The 22,455-nt window shown below is 41.8% G+C and overlaps 1 protein-coding gene across 3 annotated transcripts in view; it reads right to left on the minus strand.

Annotated features, from left to right (window-relative positions):
- kif21b (kinesin family member 21B) overlaps nucleotides 1–22,455 on the minus strand; it is a 62,913-nt gene that overhangs the window by 11,869 nt on the left and 28,589 nt on the right. For 2 of the 3 annotated variants that reach the window (XM_040115843.1, XM_040115842.1), the window contains exons 9-31: nucleotides 21,509–21,698; nucleotides 21,255–21,318; nucleotides 19,908–20,138; nucleotides 18,887–19,019; nucleotides 18,665–18,800; nucleotides 18,199–18,387; nucleotides 17,854–18,053; nucleotides 17,645–17,752; nucleotides 16,683–16,999; nucleotides 16,164–16,347; nucleotides 15,602–15,805; nucleotides 15,363–15,464; nucleotides 14,757–14,922; nucleotides 14,270–14,330; nucleotides 13,994–14,042; nucleotides 12,982–13,226; nucleotides 12,121–12,189; nucleotides 11,851–11,961; nucleotides 5,133–5,269; nucleotides 4,095–4,275; nucleotides 3,604–3,768; nucleotides 2,825–2,942; nucleotides 2,553–2,723 (exon numbers count right to left, since the gene is read on the minus strand). In XM_040115843.1, coding sequence (XP_039971777.1) covers nucleotides 2,553–2,723; nucleotides 2,825–2,942; nucleotides 3,604–3,768; nucleotides 4,095–4,275; nucleotides 5,133–5,269; nucleotides 11,851–11,961; nucleotides 12,121–12,189; nucleotides 12,982–13,226; nucleotides 13,994–14,042; nucleotides 14,270–14,330; nucleotides 14,757–14,922; nucleotides 15,363–15,464; nucleotides 15,602–15,805; nucleotides 16,164–16,347; nucleotides 16,683–16,999; nucleotides 17,645–17,752; nucleotides 17,854–18,053; nucleotides 18,199–18,387; nucleotides 18,665–18,800; nucleotides 18,887–19,019; nucleotides 19,908–20,138; nucleotides 21,255–21,318; nucleotides 21,509–21,698 — 3,531 coding nt within the window. Of the gene's footprint in view, nucleotides 1–2,552; nucleotides 2,724–2,824; nucleotides 2,943–3,603; nucleotides 3,769–4,094; nucleotides 4,276–5,132; nucleotides 5,270–8,301; nucleotides 8,341–11,850; nucleotides 11,962–12,120; nucleotides 12,190–12,981; nucleotides 13,227–13,993; nucleotides 14,043–14,269; nucleotides 14,331–14,756; nucleotides 14,923–15,362; nucleotides 15,465–15,601; nucleotides 15,806–16,163; nucleotides 16,348–16,682; nucleotides 17,000–17,644; nucleotides 17,753–17,853; nucleotides 18,054–18,198; nucleotides 18,388–18,664; nucleotides 18,801–18,886; nucleotides 19,020–19,907; nucleotides 20,139–21,254; nucleotides 21,319–21,508; nucleotides 21,699–22,455 lie in introns of all 3 variants that reach the window. The other variant, XM_040115844.1, reaches the window with a different exon arrangement.

The raw sequence follows: 22,455 nt of genomic DNA on the forward strand, positions 1-22,455 counted from the left end.
CAAAGGTATGTTTGGAGAAAAAAGTGTGCGGAATTTCATGAAAAGAAAACCTCTCCAACCTGTAAGCACGGGGGTGGATCGATCATGCTTTGGGCTTGTGTTGTAGCCAGTGGCACAGGGAACATTTCACTGCTAGTGGGAAGAATGGATTCAATTAAATACCAGCAAATTTTGGCAGCAAACATCACATCGTCTGCAAAAAAGCTGAAGATGAAAAGAGGATGGCAACAGGAAAATGATCCTAGACACACCTCAAAATCCACAACGAACTACCTCAAGAAGGTTTACCATGGCCCTCACAGTCCCCCGAGCTAAATATCATCAAAAACCTGTGGATATACCTTAAAAGAGCAGCGCATGCAAGACAGCCCAAGAATCTTGCACGACTAGAAGCCATTTGCAGGAAGAATGGGCTTCGCTGCTACAAAAAGTGTTTACAAGTTGTGATACTTACCAAAGGGGGTGTTACTAAGTACTGATCATACAGGGTGCCCAAACTTTAGTTTTCGGGTTCTTTTCCTTTTTTGTTATTTTGCAACTATAAAAGATGGAAATAAAAAAGTAATCTTGCTTAAAATATTAAGGATATATCTTTAACTTTATGCCTTTTGGAGATCTGGTCATCTTTTACTCGCTTAACTATTCACTGTAAAATTCACAGAAATTTTGACCAGGGGTGCCCAAACTTTTACATGCCCCTGTACATAATAGCACCATTTCGGTATTATCAATTTGGAGCTCCCTCCATGCTAACAACCTGATTACTGGGGTCAGCAGACACTTGTCATTTAAAGGTGGAATCTTTAGTCCAGAGAAGGTTGAGAAATGCTACATAAATGCACAAAGAAAGAAGAAAACGGAGGAAAGGTTGGGAGAGGCTGTTAGAAGAGAGAAACCCATCTACTGTTGGCTTCAAGTGGAATAGGAGCTGTAAATGAGGAACAGCAGTTGCAAAAATAAACAGAAAGTTCTCACATACAGTAAATTAAATCTACTTCACTATCCGTGACAAGTTTACACCAATGGGTAAGAATGCGTTACTGCTTGACAACACCTCATAGAGAGCAACACTGCACTCCCGCAACAGTTGCATAAGCATGTCAATAAATCAGCAAAACACACACATAAACATGATATTGTTTTTGGAAGGTATATAAAGATATTTATCAAGCAACTTAGAATCACTAAACTACAGTGTTGAGTTATTATAAACAAATTGCTTTGCATATTCCCCCAAGAAACACACTATGGCATATGTATTTTAACAGAGGGGTCAGAGCAGAACAGCTTGCAGCAGCAATCCTGGAGGAGGCAGAGTTTCAGAGTCTACTGTAATTTATTCTATTATACCCCAAGCCACAATTTGATCCTATTACATAATTAGACAGACACTACTGAGTTAGAGAGGCTGTAAAATGGATTGTGTTGGCTGCTTCACAAATGAAGTCATATACCACAGACCACAGCACTGACTGTTGATTCAGTTCAGCCTTTGAGTAAAAATAATAACGTCTTGTGTTCTTGTTTTGTCTGTGCGGAAAAACAAAGGCTAAATAGAACTTGTGCAAAACAACTTGAGAAAGTGATTCTTAATATGCATATTACTGTGCATGCAAATGAGTTAGACACATCCACCCACAAGGTGCGTTGTTATGCATTATTAACATATGCAGGCAACAGAGGATACACAAGACACTCCACAGAAGTCACCACTAGCATACAAAGACACACAAACACACACACAGATTGCCTTCCCTCTCTGGTACCTGTGGCTACAATACACTGTGTCTAAAGTTGACACTGTGCTTTCCTGCCACATTACAAATGACGACACTGCTGACACTCTCCACTGAGCGCACACTCTGGTTAAAAGGAAGACATGAAGGGAGCACTGTGGTGGCGAGACACTGTGCTCCTACTCGACGCTCTACTGGCAGCACAGCTTTTTACTGTCACACCCAAGCCAGTGTTGGATAACCAGTAAAATATAGTCTCCACCAGTCTGGACACAGTAGGTGTGACTGTAGAAAAAATAAAGGCTGCAATACTTCACAACCTGGTTTAAGACATCTTGTCTTGATAGACATTTCAAAATGGCCACAATAAGGCTGCAACCAATTAGTCAGATAATCAGACGGAACTGCCATTTCATTTCACTTAATTCATTCAGCCTGACATCATGTTCATGTTAACAAGTGTCTTGCTGGCAGGGGTTGAAGAAATATAAGACTTTGAGAGTTATTATTTCTGTAAGTCAATTTAAAGCAGCCTGTACAGCGCTGCCAATCTCATTCTTATTTTCCACCGTTTTTATGGCTATTTTTTGTCATTATTTTTCATGGATGTAGGAAGGTAGGGCGTAAACTATTCAGAAAGATGAGGGCAGCATTCTTAGTCCCTGTTTCTCCACACCTATTTGAATCGCAGAACATATCGGAGATGTGGGTGGCAATTTAGGAACGAGCAATTCAGTGAAGAACCAGGCTCGCATCTAATTTTCATTAATAAACACACATCTTAATACAAACACACACACACATACACGAACACACCTGAGTGAGCTCCTGCTGCTCAAGATCCCATTTCTTGATGCCGTTATCCCTCGACCCGCTGAAGAGCACATCTCCCTGTACAGCCAAACACTCGATTCCATCATAATGCGGAGGCTCAAAGTTATGAGCTGGGCCTACATTACCCAGTATTCCCTCTGCCACATCAAACACCTGAGGAGAGAACAAGAAAAAAGGAGATGATCAAAAACCTGTCTGCACCTCTTAACCTATTTGGTGGATGATACTTGTTGATACGAGACTGCATTTGGTACCTTGACGTAATGGTCTTTGGAGCCAGTGATTACTTGGTCTTTACCCAGCAGAGGCTGTCCCACTGTCAGACACATGACGGAGCCAATGTGGCCTGTCAGCTTTCCCATCGCTTGCATCCTAAACACACATAAACGCACACAGACACACACCAAAGGAGGAGAAGCAAAGGTCTGTGAAATTCATTGCTTACAAGATTTTCAAGGTGCCTGTTTCACTGAATGAAATCACTTAACCTCGTGCGAGTGAAGCAGAACTGCTGAGACACAGTGATGCCATAGGCAGGGATTATACTGAAGAAATGTTTAATATATTCATTTTTCATTTCTGGGGGGGTTTAATGCATCATTAAATGGGTATGAGCCCCTCAGCGTAAACTGCCTGGTCCAATCTGCTCATCATTTCCGTATAAAAGCAAAAAAGTCTGAGGAGAAGACGGCAGTACCACAGGATGTTACAAATAGGTTCTTGCAGAAAACGTGCTCATCTATACACTTCATATCACCATAACAGGGTTCCTGCACTTTTTTTGACAGCCTTTTTAATCTCTTTGCCAGATGTTTGCCAGGTTGATTAACATCTGACCAGTCAATATATACATCCAAATCTACGTCTAAAAGCATTTAGAGGTGGCTGTGAAGAAACTGACCGATGAATGAACCACTGAATAGGGGGATGACTCCAAATATAAATCAGTAAAGGAATTAATAAATACATTAATGAGTAACTGAAGGGTTTAATTAGTGTTTGGATGAGTAGTTCAAAGAATAGTGTAGTGTACCTGTTGAGGTCCCACATGCGAACGATGTTTCCAGCAGCAGCGTACAGAACAGATCCTGACGGGTTGAGGGCTATCTGGTTGATCTGGCACTCACCCTGTGCAAAAGTTATTGTGCGGGTGGTGGTGCCAGCACACGCATCACCTGAAACCACCTGCCCCGATGAGCTGTGGGGGTAAAAAGAAGCCAAACAGCGTCAGAGGGAGGGACAGAAAAGAGGTGAATAAAAGGAGGAGAGGGAGAAACAACTAGGAGAATTTTAGAGACAAGTGTAAAGTACAAAATGCATTTTACAGTTGTCATTTCCTGTAGATGCATTTCATATCAAATTTTCCCTCATTTAATTGTTCACTTTTTATCAACTTGAAACACACTGCTGGACAGAAATTGCATATCCCTAAATCACTTCTATCAAATACCTGCTGAGCTGCAGTTTTTATAATTCGACAGCTTCAAACCGTTCCAACTGCCAGGGTGCAGGGCAAAAACTTACGTGAACGTGCGGATACACTTGGCAGAGTCACGAATGTCCCACACCTTGATGTAGGAGGTGGAGACAGAGAAGACCAGACAGGAGGAAGGGCAGTATTTGACTGACACCACGTTGTTGGGATGGCCTTTGAGGGTGGCGATCTCCTGACCTGTTACCAGGTTCCACATCTTACAGGTGCGATCTGGAGGAGGAGGGGGGAAAGAGGGGGAGTTCAATTAGGCCTACTCTGTACAACAGATACATGTTTTGGGTTCACACTCCCTTCCATATCGTATTGCGTAAAATTGATCAGCTGATTTTATCCTTGCAACTATTATGCTTCTACAGCAACGCTAGTCAGCTAGTCAGTACACCACTTTGATCCAGACTGAAACATCTCAACAACTATTCAATGGATTGGATTACATTTGAATGATGACTTTAGTGTTTAGCTCACAGAGCTGCTGTGCCAACTCAAATAGCTGTCTTGATGCTACATGCATCATTGTCGGAAATCAAAAATTAGACACAACTTAATTCATATCAAAATATAGTTCAACGTTTTTGGAAACAGCCATATTTTCTTTCTTTCCAGGAGTGAGATGAGAACGTCAAAATGGCTCTCATCTGTATGTGTGTTCAGTATGGCGCTGGCGCCAGGACACAGTTAAGTTAGCATAAACACTGGAAGCAGAGGGAAACCGCCAGCTAGCAGCTAAAAATATGCCTACCAAAAGTTTACTAACTGGCATTTTATATCTCATTTGTTCAATCCATAAACAAACAAAAATGTAAAGACAACACTTTGTGGATATTACATATTGTGGATATTACATATTTGTGGATATTACATATAAAGTCCGCCATATATGTAATATATGGCGGACAGTAGATGGGTTTCTCTGACTTTCTAGTCAGTAGATTATTTGCTTCAAAGTGAATGAGAAAATAATCATACAGTAGACACATACTGGCAGTACAACTGCATACTGCCAATTCAGGCTTATGTGAAATACCTTTTAAAGGATGAGCAAACAACACATTCAGTGATATATGTACCTTTAGATCCAGTGAATAGCAGCTCATCTGTAGCATCCACACACAGGACTGGCTTCGAATGGCCCTCAGCAACAGAAACACACTGCAGGGGCGCCGTCCGGCCCCCCTTCACACCCCCGATGGGATTGATCACACCCCTAAAGATCACACACACATTCAGAGTCACACTCTCGCCAGTATAAGTCAGTGAGTATGATTTCGTTTCACACATCTACGGGTGTATGTACGGTAAGACACAGGCCGATCACAAACATGCACACAGAAACACACAAATTCTTTTCATTATACAGAGACAATACAAACCCAAACAAACCTCACTAAATACATACAGATTACTCCCCTACACATGCACACGCACACACACACACACACACAATTTCCTGTTGGTTTAAGCCCACCTGCTCCATCTCTCTGGCCTGCCTCCACTTCCCCCCTCCCTCCTTTCTTTTTGTTGTGAAACAGCCCAATTAAGGCACTACAACAGAGCTGCTTTCCTATTCAACTTGTCTTTCTGTCTCTCTCCTCTCTCTCTATCACTAACACACACACACACAGACACACACACACACACACACAAACACACACACACACACACAAACACACACACACACACACACACACACACACACACACACACACACACACACACACACACACACACACACAAACACAGCTTCTCCTATATTATGTGCACTCAATCTCTCTTGCTGAACCTCTGCCCCCCTCCCCACCTTCCCAATCTATGTCCCACTGACAAGCCAGAGTCCCAGAGTGCCTGGAGAGCAGTCAGCAGAGTGAGACAGAGCAGGGAGAGGGTGAGAAGAAGAGGGAGGAATGTGGGAAAATTGGTCCCTGGTGGGCTTCCTAATAACAGGAGCAGTGGTTAGTGTGTATGTGTGTGAGGGAGAGTGAGGTGGAGTGCAAAACAGTGAGGGAGAGCCATAGGATAGGAGGAAAGAAAAGAGAATTTGAGATTACAGACAAAACTGGGGACAGATTTGTTTCTGCATAGAATATAGAAGGGTGTTCTTGTCACTTTTCAAGGATGGAAAGAAGCTCCTCTTCTGTGACTGCACATACACTAATGTCACATACACACAAATACACGTCAAATCAAAATTTAAACACCAAATCATACTTTTCATGTATCTTTTTTATAGTGCGTAAAATGCCAACTGAAAGCAAAAGCTATCAATCATCAGCCAGTAAAAAAGACTGCATGCATGTCTGCCAAGTTTCACAACAAAAACAAAAGAAAACCGACTTGCACAGAATAAGCTCAAAATTTTTTTTTTTTTTTACAACAACCACAGCCTGGTAGTCCAACTCCAAAGCGGCCTCCAACTCAAAAATAAACCACAGCACCGCGTCCTGAGGCATCATCATCACCACATGCAGCATCCATTCTCCACCAGTCAGGTGGGAGCTGACTCTCAGGTCAGCCCCTAAACAGCCAAATGCCTTTCAGGACCCAGGGAAAAGGGGTTGTGGTACATGTGGATAAGTGGAGAGATGTAACAACTCGATAACATAGTCAGGTTATCAGCTTCTGCAGAGCTGCGAAAACCTGACTGTGACGGCAGGTGTAGGACGTGAACACAGCATCACAGTCTCATTTTACTGTCCCATTCTCTTTTTGGTCCAATTCCACTTCTTAAAAGACTGATGATTGAAAACAGGGTATAGCTTTGATAATAAGAGGAGAGGAGAAAAATGTACATATGACAGTTGTATTTATATGATTTTTTTTTTTTTTAATAAATGGAGAAGATAGGGGAAGGAAGATTTGAGAAAATAAGAGATGGAGAATTTGGGGTGCCGTTCCATTTGAATGAACCTTATTACTCCAAAGGCTGTTTACAAAATCATGTCGTCTGAAGAAGGTCTTGAGCTCCATCCTCACTGGTTGTAATGTGAATTCAGTTAATCTTATTGCTGTCCTGGTGTTAAAGCAATGATTTAGATTTAGCTTTAAAATTATTAAAAACATAATATTTTTTTACCTTCCTATACTATCAGAACCTCTCTAACTACAATTTACGGCTTTTGTTTGAAAACAGTAAAGACTACTTCATTTATCTGCCAGGAAACCATTACTTTGTAGTATGTTGAATACTTTCTTATACTGTAGTTTGTCTTGTTTTCCTCTATAAGGAAATGTGCTGCAACTTACTATAACACTGTTTAATGCAGCACTCTATTTCTTAAAGCTGTGCGCTGCTCCAAATGGTAGAAATTGTCTGTGGGAGATATCATAGTGGGCTGTGTTATGCACTATGTAAGAGCTGCTAATGGACGTTGCAGGGCCAAGCACCAAGAGACAGGCAGATTAATGAAAACATAGAGGAAGGTCAGTGTGTGCTCTCTGCAGTACACAGAAAAACAGACACAAGGGCTTCGGTGAGAGGTGCATTTATTTGTGCATGTGTGTGTGATGAAGACAGAAACAGAAAGGATCAGAATGAAGAGGAGAACATTCTGTTTTTATCATGAATCATATTATTGTGTTTTATTGGTCTTAAAGGAATAATTTGGTATTTTGAGAAACAAGCTTATTCTCTTTATTACAGAATCTTAAATGAGAAGATGGACTATATTTTCATGTCTTTGGCGGTAGCTTCGTATTTACCTTTAGGATATCAGAGCGGTATTGATCTTCTCATGTAATTCTCAGCAAGAGAGCAAATAAGCATATTTCCCAAACTGTCAAACTATTGATTTAACTCCTATATTTTTCTAAGCATTGTACTACAGTCTTTACAGAAACTGTAATCACATAATAAGGGAAGTGACTTCATCTTACAGATGATTAATCACAGTATCAGGTAGTTACTACAGTCATGGGAAGGTTTTCTTAAAATATTACTTGCAACATTTTAATGTTTGTTTTTCCACAGCCTGTAAAAAAGTGATAAGGTTCATTCAGGTTGTCCGTGCGAGCAACAACACGGAAAAACACGACGCAATCACACAGGTGAAAAGGCCAGCTGGTCAAGAAAGCCGCCTCTATTTAAAACATGCACCACAACGACCCCACCCGCAAAGGGAGATAAATGAGGAAGAGGTGGAGCGGCCAGGCGAGGCACCGAGCACTGGTGGAGACGAGATGACGCCAGTTGAGTTAACAGGCAAATGGGAAAACAGAGAGTGACAGACAAGGTTCCTCTACCTGAGCACCTCGGAGAGCGAGGAGTCGCTGTCATCCGACCTGGAGGCAGAAGAGGAGCAAGGAGAGGGAGGGTGGGGCAGGAAAAGGAAAGGGTTAAACACGATAAGGGAAGACAGAAGGGTTACTGGCAAAGGGTTAAAGGAAGGAGTGACTAGAGGAAGGGTTTTAGATATAAAGCAGTGAGCAAACTGACAGGAAAGCTCAGTCAACAATAAAGCCTGTCCAGTGATTATCAGGCAGTTTGCCATGAAATGTTCTTCTTAAAAGGTAACCACCAAACAGGCCGTATTCTTTGACCAGTGTCTGCTGATGTTTTCTTTGATAAATCATTTTTACTGTAGGTACACCCACACTAATCAAAGGCTGGTTTAGTAGACTTGGACTAGTGGAAACAGAAATACACATTTTGAGAAATACGCTTATTTGCTTTCCTGCCAAGAGAAAGATGAGAAGACTGATACCACTCTTATTTCTGTCTGTTCAGTATAAAATGTCAGTCTGTTAGCTAGGCTTAGCTTAAGGACTGGAAACGGGGAAACAGCTAGTCTGGCTTTCTCCAAAGGTAACAAATCTGCCTACCAGCACATAAAAACAACAATGTGTAGAAACGACGTGCGGTTTTAGTGCGTTATGTGCTGGACTAAAACAAAAACATGTCTTTTTTAACCCTTGGGTTTTGCATGGATTAAACATGCCAAATAAAAAGTGTGAATTAGTGAGCTTTGAAGTGCAGATTTTGTTACCTTTAGACAGGCTAACTTATTCCCCTTTTTCTGTCTTTATGCTTAGCTAAGCTAACTAGCAGTAGCTTCATATTCAGCGTACAGACATGGCAGTGGTATCATTCTTCTCATCTAGCAAACTTGTGGCAAGAAAGCAGATAAGCGGATTTCTCAAAATGTCAAAGGATTCATTTGAAAAAAGAAGAAAAAAAGTTACTGAAAGAAAAAGGGAAGTAGTCAAGGAGGAAGCACTGAAGCCAGGACAGTCATACACAGAGGTCAAAGAACTGCACAATACAAGCTATACTTTTCTGTCCTCTACGTACGACTCCCATGCTGTCAGCGTACCCTCCTACATCTACTCTTTCCAGCCGTAATTAGGGAATTAGTATAGAAAAAGGCGTAAGGGACAGCAAACAGGGTTTACAGGAGGGAAAATCCAGTCGAATGAATGGTAAGGGTGTCAATCAAACTCACAGATGAGCCCGCGCAAAGCTCTCAAGGGAAAAAATCCGAACCACACCCATACCTCCACAATAGCTCAGAGGGAAAGGCAAGTATGTGCAACAGTGCAATAAAAGTGTTATTATATTGTAAATATTTTATAGCCTCAGGTTTGTCACCATGAGAGCCTGTGCTTTACACTCTGACCATGGAATAATAGAACAAAATGGTTCTGGATACATCTGAAGAGAACAATGGTGTTAAAAGGTGATAGAAATTTCTGCATGTCTTGATATTTACTTCTGGCCATGGTGGCTATTAGCATACTTATATCCGATATCTGAAAACGTGGATGTGGAATTCAAAGCCTCTTCATCCAACGGAAAACAAAAAACTTTGTTTAAAATTCATATTCCTCATTCTCATGTGTCTTTCAAATCCATGTCAAATGCTTGAACCCAGTCTCATAGGCAACCAATCTGCTCAAATTTGAATCAGTCAAAAAAAAGAAAGAAAAGCAGAATTAGAATGCATCCACACAGTCACAATCACAAAACTGTCTTACTGCATTTTAATAGCTTTTGTGGACTTGCAAAGATGTACTTGAGAACACATCCCTGTCTTCTTTCTTTGCATAGCAGGCAGCTTCTCATTTGACACCCAATTACACAGAGTTCATACAGATGATTCGCACTGCCTTTCTAATGATTTTTTAATAAATTAGGCTGTGAATGTATGCATGTGATGATGAAATAAGTGGCAGATTTAGAACAGTTTAGGTAATGTTAGAACAGTGAAACCGAATAAAGTCAAAATGATGGTTTAAACGATGAATCTGGGGTAAAAACTGCCGTATCCAGTGATCAATCCAGTAAACAAAAAATGTACGCCACACACACCTCACTTAAAATAAAAGTGCAAATGTGAAAACAATGTTAATACCCTCAATCAAAATGCAACTATGCAAATGCATGAAGAGAAAAAACCTCACAGTATTTAATCTTCCTACAACCTACAAAAGCTTCTCCTGTGGGAACCTTATAAAAGACCCTAAACATAAATATCCTCCCACACTGTCACCCTGAGTCAATTCAAAATGGCTACCAGTGACAACAGCTGCATGGAAAGATGACAAGAGCCAACTCATTTACCTTCCCCCTGCTCCAGATAATGAGGACCCACAGGCTCCAACGCACAAAAGACATACAAATATTCACACATACGGCACACACATGTGCACAAACACGACACCCTAGCTCCTTTCACACAGCATCCTCGCTAACAATTATGGGTCAATAAAGTCGAGAAATGTTCCGGATTAATAAAGATTATGAAACATGCAACTTTACAGCAGAGCCAAACACTGACTGAAATTAACTGCTAACATTTTTCAGAGCAGAAACCTGGAATTGATTTTGAGCAGGAAAGGAAATGGCTGTTCCTGGACTCCCCGACTGGCACCTTCGCAGCTGACATTAACATTAACATCTCGTATCCGCATTGTGTCTCCATCTGATGTATCTGGACACACTTAAACTTTAAGATGAGTTTTTAATATTCTTTTACCTTTATGTATGTAAAGGTTTACATACCTTTATGTATGTAAATGTATGTAAATGTATACCTTTATGTATGTAAATGTAAGAACAAAAATAGATAAAGGTAAGTTTGAAACAACATCACAACTAACTACAGCTTAAAAAATTACCATTAATTTGAATGGAATTTTATCAACAAAACCTGAACATTATGAGATTTATTGTAGGTCTGTTTTTTATTGGATAACATTAAATTGTATTTGACTTTCCCTTGCCAAAAAAATGCAGATCATATACATCGGTGTATGTCTCTAAAAAGGATGTTACAATCTGAGCTGCTTCCCTCCTGATTTGCATTTGTTTCCTGGTAACTCCTAAGTATTGATTGGAGAAACAGTGCAATTACACCTTAGCGATCGTGTCGCTAAAAGCAGCTCTGAGTAGCCCGTGGTTGTGGTTCAGAAGATGAGATCTTCAATGCCTCTTCAGAGCATTTATAGTAACAATGGGATTCTGTGATTGTTTGCACCATCTTTCCCCCCCAGATGTAGAGTACATTAATGCCAAATAAAAAATCTTTTTGTCTAAGGGTGGGATTCATCTGAAAATAAACAGTTGGAATTGCACACTTTTAAGAGGCTCATCTACACCACAGACAAAAGCACTTTCCTCTCAAAAGGTCTGACCTTCAGATTATCTACAGGGCCAGTAAAGACCTTAAACCATGGAAGAGAACAAAGGAAAAGAAAGGAATGGTTCTAAGTGCGACTGAATTGATCAGATCCGTATGTGTGAACAAAAGGACAAAAGCATGAATGTATGTATCTGTGCAGGAGTTTACTCACTTGTCCAGAGCAGAACCTTGGGTTTGGTTGCTGGTAAGCCTTGAGAAGACATTACGGTCGTTCCTAGTCCTCAGAGGAGGAGAGGAGGGGGGAGTATAGCCGTCAGTGGGCCTGATTAGAGTGACGAGGGTGAGGGAGGTTAGGGATGAGAAAGGAAAAGAGGAGTTAAGAAGGGCATAGTTAGAAAGCACTGGAAGCAAATCACATTACGCAGCCAAACAATGCATCAATTTGCCAACAAAATAGCTTGAATTTAAGCATTACATGTACCTGTACGCACGGTCGTAAGATTTCCTTCTTGTTATAGGGGAAGTGTCATAACCCCGAGACTGCCTGGGACTGACACATACGCACACACAAACACACACAAGCAAACTAAGCAGGCTTTCGAGGAGCACACAGGTGATTGGCACAAAAGGATGTAACACATCTATGTAAACTGTTGGGACTCTACGAGCAACAAGGATTTCTGCAATTCAATGGCATTTCTAGCAGATTAAAGCAGCTGACAGGCTCATTTCTTTAAATATCAAATCACACACCAGGCTTTCCATCCCTAAGGATCAATGCAAATTTCCCTGATTTCTCCCTGAAGCAGTTTTACAACCTAAAAGGGTTTCCAGTCGTTCTTATCTTGGAAATGTGCAGTAGGAAATTCATGCAAGTATTTATAAGAACTTTTTCATAATTACGTAAATTGTTGATAGTTATGTAAGAAATGGATAATGGTTGACAGTTAGCCAGAAGTAAACAATAAATGGTTGATGGTATAGATAAAACTCGTGAATAAATGGCTGAATGTTATCTAAGAGTAATGGATCAATAGTTGAAACAGTCAGCTAAAAGTAATGCAGTAATGGTTGTGGTGTCACTGAAGGGAGCTTGAGCTCATCTCATGCGGCTGCGGAGGTATTAGATGAAATAGATTGGGAATCTCTGCAGAGAGTGTTCCACCCTTCGCAGCACTGCAGTAATTATTACTTGTGGAGTGTTGTCATAATTCTACAAATATACAAGAGCCAAGCCTCTGGATAATTCCCCTTTCATGGTAACTCTTAAGGATGAGTGTGGTCAGCTTCATCTCAGTAATTGTTATTTTTTACCATTATAGGTCAAATCTTAATGACTTACAAGGTGTGTCCCCTGACAGGCAGGCTGATGGTGCGGGATGCCCGGTCCCTGTGGTAAGGGTCTCTTAGGGCCAGGCTGAGCCCCAGACTCCCTGTCAGCAGACTCAGGCCATCCTCCTGGATGTCGGTCAGCGAGGCCAGGGATTTGGTGATGTGTTTCTGCTTGCTGCCTGATGAGGGATCCAGGATGGGACCCAAATACTCTGCTGACACCGCCTTCATCTGAGCCGACAGACGAGGCTCCATCTAGGTGAAAAATGTGCATCACTTGTTTTACAGAGGACCATAGAAGGGAGAATGAAATGACAAAGGAAAACCAAATAGGAAAACTGGGACATAAAATAAAGACAAAGATTGCATTTAATTAAGGCACAGGAGGAAATAAAGATACAGCCTGAAAACATCATTCAGCAGAGGGAAAAGGGCAAAGAGAATGTGAAGACAGTAAAACAAACAAGCTAGGAAAGGGGAAGTAGTAACTCTGGGGTCAAAGAAAGGCTGCATAGAGAAAGAATAAGTGCAAAACATAATAAAGCCTAGTGAACACAGCATTAACGAGAGAGTAAGAGGGATTGGTGTCATATCAGGGCTTCTTCCACAATTTTTAAGTGTTTGCTTATACTGCCACCTTATGGTTGCAAACAGGATTAGCAGCTACTCTGGCAGACAAACTGGAGTGTGTATTATGTTGACAGGAAAAAATTAAACACTACAGCAAAATATTTACATCATCTGAAAACATGCAGTGTTATAGTGATTTATAAAGGTCTGACAGGTTAGAATTACCGCAAAATGCAGCACTTGATCTACCTCATGTTTTGAGCACTGACTCTAAAAGGATTAAAGCTCTTTTGGGAAGAAATACAGAAGTCATGTTAAAACCTGGATTAAGGGAGACTGGACCTAAGAAACAGGAAAGTCCTGTATTTAAAACTAGTGCTTCTCTAATTCCACAACATCTGTAAGAGAGCTAAAAAACATCCATGCACTTCACTAACACGAACCAGCTGTACCTTTATCTTGAAATCATCTTGGCTGTTGGATTCTTTCATTTGACATACACTGCAGAAAGATAGAAAAGGAAAGTCAGGGAAATATATATGGGAATAGAGAGACATGAGAAAAGGACAACATATTTTTCGTATGAATTTTCTACTGGATTAACACTGAGTAAGATAAAAAAAAAAAAAATTAAAAAAAAAAACTATACCACAGTGTACTAAATGATTTTAAAAACGAGGTGGATGTTGTTTATCGGTGTTGTGTGGGCAAGCAGACTGCAGTCTCACCTGCTGTCAGAGGCTTGGCTGACCTCAGAGGGCTCCTCATCTGTGCTGGCGTAACCATTTTCTGGAAGCAGCAAATCACACAACTTGTAAACTCCGCAGTACAACACACACCGCCACTTGGTATATCTGTATGTGCCACAACCTACTCCACTACCACATTTTCCAATTTAATATCTTTCAGTCTACAATTTTCAGTTTTAATACATTCTCTAAGGCTGATTGAGACTTCACATTTTCAGTTTTCTGACCAGAATTTATGTTCTCATGTATAATAACAGTGCTGAAGAGACGACACAAGGAAAAGAGCGAATACAAGTAGATTAAGAGACATACTAATCTGACTTTATTTGGTACTGTATTTAGAGGTGTGCTGTATGGTTTACTGGAAGTCAATGTGGTTAAGCAAATAATAACAATAATAACAGCTTTTGCAAGGGGACATACTATATAAAGTCTTACACGTGGACACACAAAGACCACTCCTCACCCTGCTGTACATTGTGAATGAGAGCCTGGAGTTCAGGGATGTATTCGGCCTTTTCGCGCAGGGCATCAAGGATCATGTGATTGTGGGACGAGCCAATCACATCTGTCTGTCTCAGCTGGCCCTCCAGCAGTCTGATCTGAGCCTCCTTCTGAGCCACCTGTAAGCTCTGCACACAATGACCAAACAAGGTCAAAACGACAATGCACAGACACAGTGATGTAACACTAAACTTTTAGACTAGGTAATAGACATGAAACAGGAAATGAGACAACCTGGTAAATATAGTTGTTTTAATTTTCTGAGGGGTATTTAATGATCTTTTGCACCAGGAAATACACCCCTGAAATCATCTTGCAGTACAAAGAGACACCACTAGATGCCACCACAACCATTATTCACTGCACGTGTACTTCACTTACTTCTAACACCGAGTTCAGCGCATTGCAACGTCAATACACTTTTACCCGTAGCATAATATGATAACAGTAAAGCATCATTTTCAGTTTACTGAATATAAACAAAGCATAAAATACCTAAAACAATTACACTAAATTATATTTAATCGTTACATTAGGTCAGTATATGCATTTTTTTCCGTTAACTCACCTTGTCTATGGAGGCCTTCAGGAAGTGGTCCAGCAGGTGGCGTGCTTCAGCCAGGGAGCAGGAGCTGATCACCACCGAGGTGTCTACTGAGTCCAGCTCATCCTGCAAGAAAAGGCAAAACCAGGCATCACTTAAGGCCTTCTGATACTCCTCACAGCTGGACAGCAAAAATACAATGTGTGTGTGTGTGTGTGTGTGTGTGTGTGTGTGTGTGTGCGCACTCGTATGAATGTTTGTACCTTGGTCTCCTCTATCTGTACAATGGTTGCCTGGCAGTCAGATAGGCTGTCATTGATGTAGTCTATGTTGGCGTTCAGCACCTCAATCTCCTCATTAATTTCCTGAAGGAGGCGGTCCTCTGCTTCTGGCCCCTCTCCCTCTGCCATTAGTACCTCCCTTTTATGCGAGAGGGCCTCCTGCTGGACTGTTAGTTCCTCTCGTTTCTGGCTCAACAAAAACACAAATGCACACACAGAAAAAAAAAGGCATGATTTTATATATACTATATACTACATCTATGAAGCAAAGAGAAAGGATGGTCCTCACTCACTGTATTTTCAGTTGTCAACCACTGAGATGATGTGAGCCAAAAAAGCTGCTGATGTAACTTCAGAAACTAGTTCTGCTGCTGCAACTACTACAGTGTGTACAACTGTCATTTTGATCCCTTACTATTTTTAATCACCACTACTACTGCTGATCATCTCAGTGTGTATTGGCTTTGGCAAATTTTACCACAGTACCCTGTTTTGAATTTTGAACCACCTCCATCTAGAGTCACTAATCCAAAGCCATTCCTACCTTGATAAGGCGATTCATATCAGATTCCACGTTGGCGATGGTCATCCTCTGCATGACAATGTCCATAATGCGATGCTCGAGGGCTTGCCACTTCTGACGGGCTGACTTGGAGAAGCTGCTGGCTCTGCCCGCTGCCCCAATGCTGCCCAGGCCTGCTGGCTTACGTTGCAACTTCTTTCTGCTTCTGGGAAGAGACGAAGGGATGGGAGAGATGGTGAGAGATGGGAATCAGCAGCCATTACTCCCACGACAAGGAAGTGTTTTGAAATTGTTATGAGGCAATGTATAGATTCTATTTTATCTTTCTTTTCTTTATTTTAAAAAAGTAGATTAAAGTCTTCTCTGACTTCATAATTGCTTCACAAAGTAATTTTTGCCTTTGAAATTGATTGAAACATTATCCAGTAAGTTAAAGTTCAACAAGAAAAGTCCGTAGCTTCTATGCTGACTGACTTTTTAACTGACCAGTGGATAAAGTGTGCGACACAGTGGTAATATATGCATCCCAGCCCATCTTACCCAATGACCCTGGCTCCATCCATGCTCCCCTCACTCTCTCCCTGGTATCCGAACACACTGTTCTTGTTGTTCCACTGTCTCACCAGCCCGCTCACAGTCCTCCCGGTCTCGGGTTCAGAGCTGCTCGCTGTGGTGCTAGCTGATAACTCTGCTCCAGAGTCTGTAGCCAGAGGAGTCTGGTTCCAGCGAGCCACACGTCCAGCCACGCGGTCCGACATGGGTTTGGCCATGCGCCGCAAGGCCGTCACCTCCTGCGTCTTCCTGCGCAGCACCAGCTCCTGCTGCCGCTTCTGAGACTCCAGTGCTCGAATCTGGTACTGAAGGACAGGAGGTAGAGAGAGAGACACAGTTCTTTAATATGTTTATTACTGAGTCTACTTCATCTACATTTTTTATTACTGTTCACATGCTAATTAGATTCCGGGGCTGAATGTGGCAGCTTTTTCCACAACAGGCCTACAAGGTGTTGATCATGACAGGATTTTAAGACTTAAGATGAAACCCTGAATAAAAGGATTATGAATGAGGCCCACAGTATGGCAGTGTTAATGTTTTCATGCTCATTAATAAGCTCTCTACTCCAGGGAAAACAAATAAAGATGGATATTGATACAAGTAAATTGTGTACTGCTCTTCCAAAACATAAACGTGATACCAACAATCTGTGTGCAGTATGTACATGATATATAAATCAGGTTTCAGTGTGCCAGATAGAGACTTCACTGTGCATTCATAGGCGCATATATATATATAGTAGTGAAATCTGAATTTGGAACATGTTCACAACAGCTGTTACACAGATTAAACAGGCTTATATACAGTATGTAAATATGTGTGCTAAATGTTTCTTCAGACTCTAGGATCTAGTTTGCAGTGGTACTGTGTGGAGTAAAAAATGCTATCAGCAATACCAGGGCAAATATATCCCCGGCAACATACACACACATACAGACATGACTGACCTCCTGTCGTCGCTGCTCCTTCTTGAGCTGGGCGATCTCCCGGTTCCTCTTCACCTCCACCATCCTCCGCCTCTGCTGCTCCTCCTTCATCTGCTTCATCAGTGCCACCTGGAAACAGCATTGAGGTCAGGCTTCCTAAACTGCACTACTTTTCCTGCTCAAAAATCTGGTTTTGTCCACACTCTGACTCTCCTCTCTCCTCCCTTTACCTTGGCTTTCTTCATCTCGTTGACCTCAGCTTGGAGTTTCTTCAGCTCCCGTTCATACCTCCCCTGGTTTTTGAGTAGACGCGCATGCTCCTTCTGTGCTGCTTGTAGCTTCAGCAGGTCGCGGTTCATCTCCTTAAGACGTTTCTCATACTCCTGCTTGATCCGGTTTGCCTTCTCCTCTGTGTAGTTCTCCATGGACACTGTGGAGCAATGTAGTAATGTTAATGACCTGTTTTGAGGACACTTTACCTTATATGACACTTTTTACTCTTCTACTGATAAACCTACTGCTGTGTTTTTAACTACCCAGCCATATCTTTGAACTACAAATCCCATGTTGCTCACTGAGGTTCTGCAGCACGCGGTCTCTCTCCAGCTGAGTGTCTCTGATCTTGTTCTGCAGCAGGATGAGCTTCTCCTCGTACTGCAGCTTCAGCATCAGCAGCCTCCGCTGGCTGTTCTCCAGCTCATCTATCAGCTTCTGTTTGATCTCGATCTCGCAGGTGAGGTCAGCCAGGTCCGCCTGGAAGTTAGCTGCAGGTCGGGGGGCAAAGGTCAGAAACACATCCTACATTTTTATGCGTTGTGTATTTGCGTATTAAGAAAAATGTCAAAACTGGTCTGCCACACCCCAAAGTCTGTTTTTTATTCTTATTGACATTAGGTCTAAACGGACTTGTGTTTCTTTGAAAGCTTTAAAAGGTGTCCTGACAGAAAGAGATGAAGATAAAGTAGAACAGCTTGTCAGAAAACGGGACATAAATGGGAAAGAGGTCTGGTCCTTTTGTCGTAGCAGCTGTCAGAAACACACCTTTCTCATCCAAGTCTGAGTCTGAATCAACCAGGCTCTCGTCGCTGTCAAACTCATCCTCCTCCTCCCTGCCCTCCTCGTCCTCCCCCTCATCTTCATCACAACCACTCTCCTCCTGCAGGGGGGACATGATGTCCTAAACACACAAACACTGACATTAGACCTGAATCTGATATCTTTGGGCTTCAAATGCTTATGAATGCTGACAAATTTGTACGTTACCTCAGTGTAATTGTCGTCCGAATCGATCTCTCCATTCTGTCCGTTTTGTCCATTTTCCCCGTTCTGCCCATTCTCCCCGTTCTCTTGAGTGTGCAGTTTCACTCGTTTCTTCAGACCTTTCTCCAGCTCTGGACTGCAGGAGGAGAAAAGCATGTTAGTCAAGCCAGATTAGAGCCGATGGTGAAAAAAATGCACAAAACCTTAAAACTTGTTACAGTTGGTTAGTATGGTTATGGGTATGTATGGGTACAGTATCCAGTTCACCTAAAGTAGCATTCCAAATGGTTTTTGTCCATTACTGTGTCTCCTTTAAGCAAGTGGGATGTCACACACTCCTAACATCCACCAATGGGGCTTTGGGAATGTTGCCAAGTGATGTGCTTGCAGTAAAATCAGCCCTCTAAAGTCATTAGCAAAGTCTTCTTCAGCTCGTCCACCTTCATCTCGCCCTTTTAGCTCTTTACGTTTTATTACCAGCTTCATTCTCCCCTTTGCTCCCTCTTTTACAACCATCTTGCTCATTTCCCATCCCATCTCTAAATTCCTTTCTACTTCCATCTCTATCTCATTAAACATCAATGAGCCCGTTAGGCTCTGTACTCTTCTCTCTCATGACCCACTGGCCGACTGAATTAGACCTTTTTGTGTCCAAGCCAGCGTTACTACTCAGCACTGGCTGCATCCCAATTTTGTTCAGAAGCCGGCCATCCCAAAGCCCTAATCAACTTGTGATGTGCCTCTTAAGCTAGAGGAGAGAAGCAATGAGGATCAAAGAATATATGGGAAGGAACAATTGTAAGCACATCGTGGTCTTTCAGCTTTTAAAATATGTACAGCTTCATTGACAAAGGCTTAGAGGGAGAAATGAGAGATTCAAGTTACATAAAGCTGAGATGTTTGGAGATATAAAGACATGACAGCTCTCTGGACGTCGTGATTTGTTTTCTATGTAAACACTTTTTGAAATTAGCATATAAAATTGTGGTGACATCTGGCATGCGTCCGCCTCTCCTCTCCTCACCTCATCCTCCTCTGCCTCCTCTCTTTCTTCTTCAGCCTCTCGATGTCCAGCTTGGCTCGGCGCAATACGTCCGTCATTTCGGCCTCCATGGACATGGGGGCAGGGGAGGAGCCAGGGGGGTGGCCCGGAGCAGGGCTGAGAGTGGAGGAAGGGAACAGGGAACGGGAGGAAAGCCGCGCTGCCTGCCGTCGCAGCGACTCGTTCATGGCCTCGCTCTCAAGAAGCTTGGTTCTGACAGAGGAGGGAGAAAGGGACAGGGAAAGAAAAAATAGATAGTTTTTTATACATATATTCATTCAATCGTGTTTTCTTTCTGCTTCATTTTGAGAGGCGAATAAATTGATTGTGAAATAAAACACAACATTCAAATGGACTTAATTCTGGTTATTTTCAGTGTATAAGATTATTGAATAGAAAGAAGATATACATCAACAACAAACAAAAGGGTTAAACTGATAAGCAATTAAATTAGTTTTTGATCAATTCAATACACTCAGCAGTTGTACCACTATAGCCTTACTTGGTCTGGTGTGACCAGTAGCATGTGGTAGCTGACTTTAGCTAACATTAGCAAACTTTAGAAAGATATTGCTATGTAACTGACATTACTGAGTCAGTTCACTGACTTTATCACTATTCTCTTCTTGTGCTACCGTTACATTACGTTTTACCATTTACCATTATTCCGTAACTGTGTCTTGTGGTCACAGAGGCCAATGTTCAGCAGAAGTTACAGAGTCTTGCTTTAAAGGCAAAAAAAGATTATATCGCACTCAAAGCACAGAAATCGAAACTGAACACAAAGTGATTGCATTTTGGGAAATATATTTACTCCCTTTTTTTTAATGCAAGTTAGATGAGACAACTGATACCACTCTCATGCCTTTCCATTCAATATGAAGCTAAAGCCAGGAGATGGTTAGCTTAGCTTAGCATTCAAACTGGAAGCAGGGAAAAAGGGCTAGCTCTGTCTAAAACACCACTTTTACATGTTGGTTTTTGTATGGTATGGATTAAACAAACAAGATATGACATGTTAATTATTCAGCTTCAGAAGTGCCACTAGGAGGACCTTTTGCCTACAGACAGACCCAGGCTACCTGTTTCCCCCTGCTCCCAGTCTTTCTGCTAAGATTAGCTAACTGCCTCTTGGCTTCAGCTACAAAGTGAACAGATATGAGAGCGGTATCGATGTTCTCATCTTACTCTTGGCAAGAAAGTGCATAAACGTGCTTCCCAAAATGTCAAACTATAGCCTTAAAAGCCAAAGAATGTCAAGGTACGCTGAGCCAGTTTCAGACTGGGGTTTGATTATTTCAGTGATGGCGTTGGTTTTTGAGTTCTTACCTAAGTTCTTCAACCTCTCGGATGTAGTTGTGGATTAAAGCCCCAATCTCCTCATTACCCTCACCTAGAGGTCAAAGGTAAAAGGCGGCTCGGGTCACAGAAAGCTCTCAGTGAAATAAGGATGCAGTACTGGTTATACTTAATTTATTTTCAATACATAAAAATAAAGAAAGATTAAAGAAACTAAACTTAAGAGAAACAGTTCATGCGGGGTGTTTAGACATTCAAAGGAATTACACATCTTTCTCACGTACTTGACTTAGTCAGCAGAGTGCTGACCTCATTGGCCAGCAGATGTGTCACACGGGAGTTGAGGTGGTCAATGGTCTCCTGCATGGCTTTTACTCGGAGGCGCAGTGTGTCATTTTCTCTCTGCAGCATGGCGTTCTCCTGATACAGGTCACTGAACCCCTCTGAACCATCCTCACATGCTACCCGCTTCCCCTGCGTAGAGAAGCAAACAGTCTGCATGAAGAACAGCAACGGGGACACTGAACACCACAAATATTTTGATTAAAAAAAAACAAACAAAAAAAAAACAATTATAGGCACAAAAGTAAGACCTGAAAAACAATCTGATTCATGACCTACGCTCTTCCATATACTTGATGTTGCAGTCAAACCGAACACAAAGCCATTGTTTAAAATGAGCTGGTCAGTGTGTGGCTCTTCAAGTAACTACTGTTGTATTCTGAATGATTAAGACTGAAAAAATCCTGTTGTGTAAGCTTCGAAACAGACTATTCACTATTTCATCCCGTCACAGCTCGCAGACATCATTACCTCCACCAGTCCAACACGCCACTACTTCCAGACTCCAGTCACATCACATCCCTTATTGCCACACCGAGGTCAGCCCGCAGTCCGACGTCACAGTCATACATTCACTGCCCTCTAGTAACGGTGGTAACACTCATAATCGCATAATAGACTGACAATCCAGCTAAATGATTGGTCGTTTCTTGTGATGTCAAACTTGATGAAAAAGTGGAGACTTTATAGAGTTTCTTTGCATTTGTTTCTCCCTATTACATGTCACATTTTCTTGTATCATACTCCTCTCTGTGTTTCTACTGTCTAATGGTCCATATCAGGTGATGAGCACATACATTACATTGAGCTGAAGGATCAATCTATCCCTGCATTACCTTGTAAAATGCTGAGGTTGCACCGATTTATCTCCTTCATACTCAGGCTGCGT

The sequence above is a fragment of the Xiphias gladius genome, chromosome 21, assembly GCF_016859285.1.
Source record: "Xiphias gladius isolate SHS-SW01 ecotype Sanya breed wild chromosome 21, ASM1685928v1, whole genome shotgun sequence".
NCBI classification, from domain to species: Eukaryota; Metazoa; Chordata; class Actinopteri; order Istiophoriformes; family Xiphiidae; genus Xiphias; species Xiphias gladius.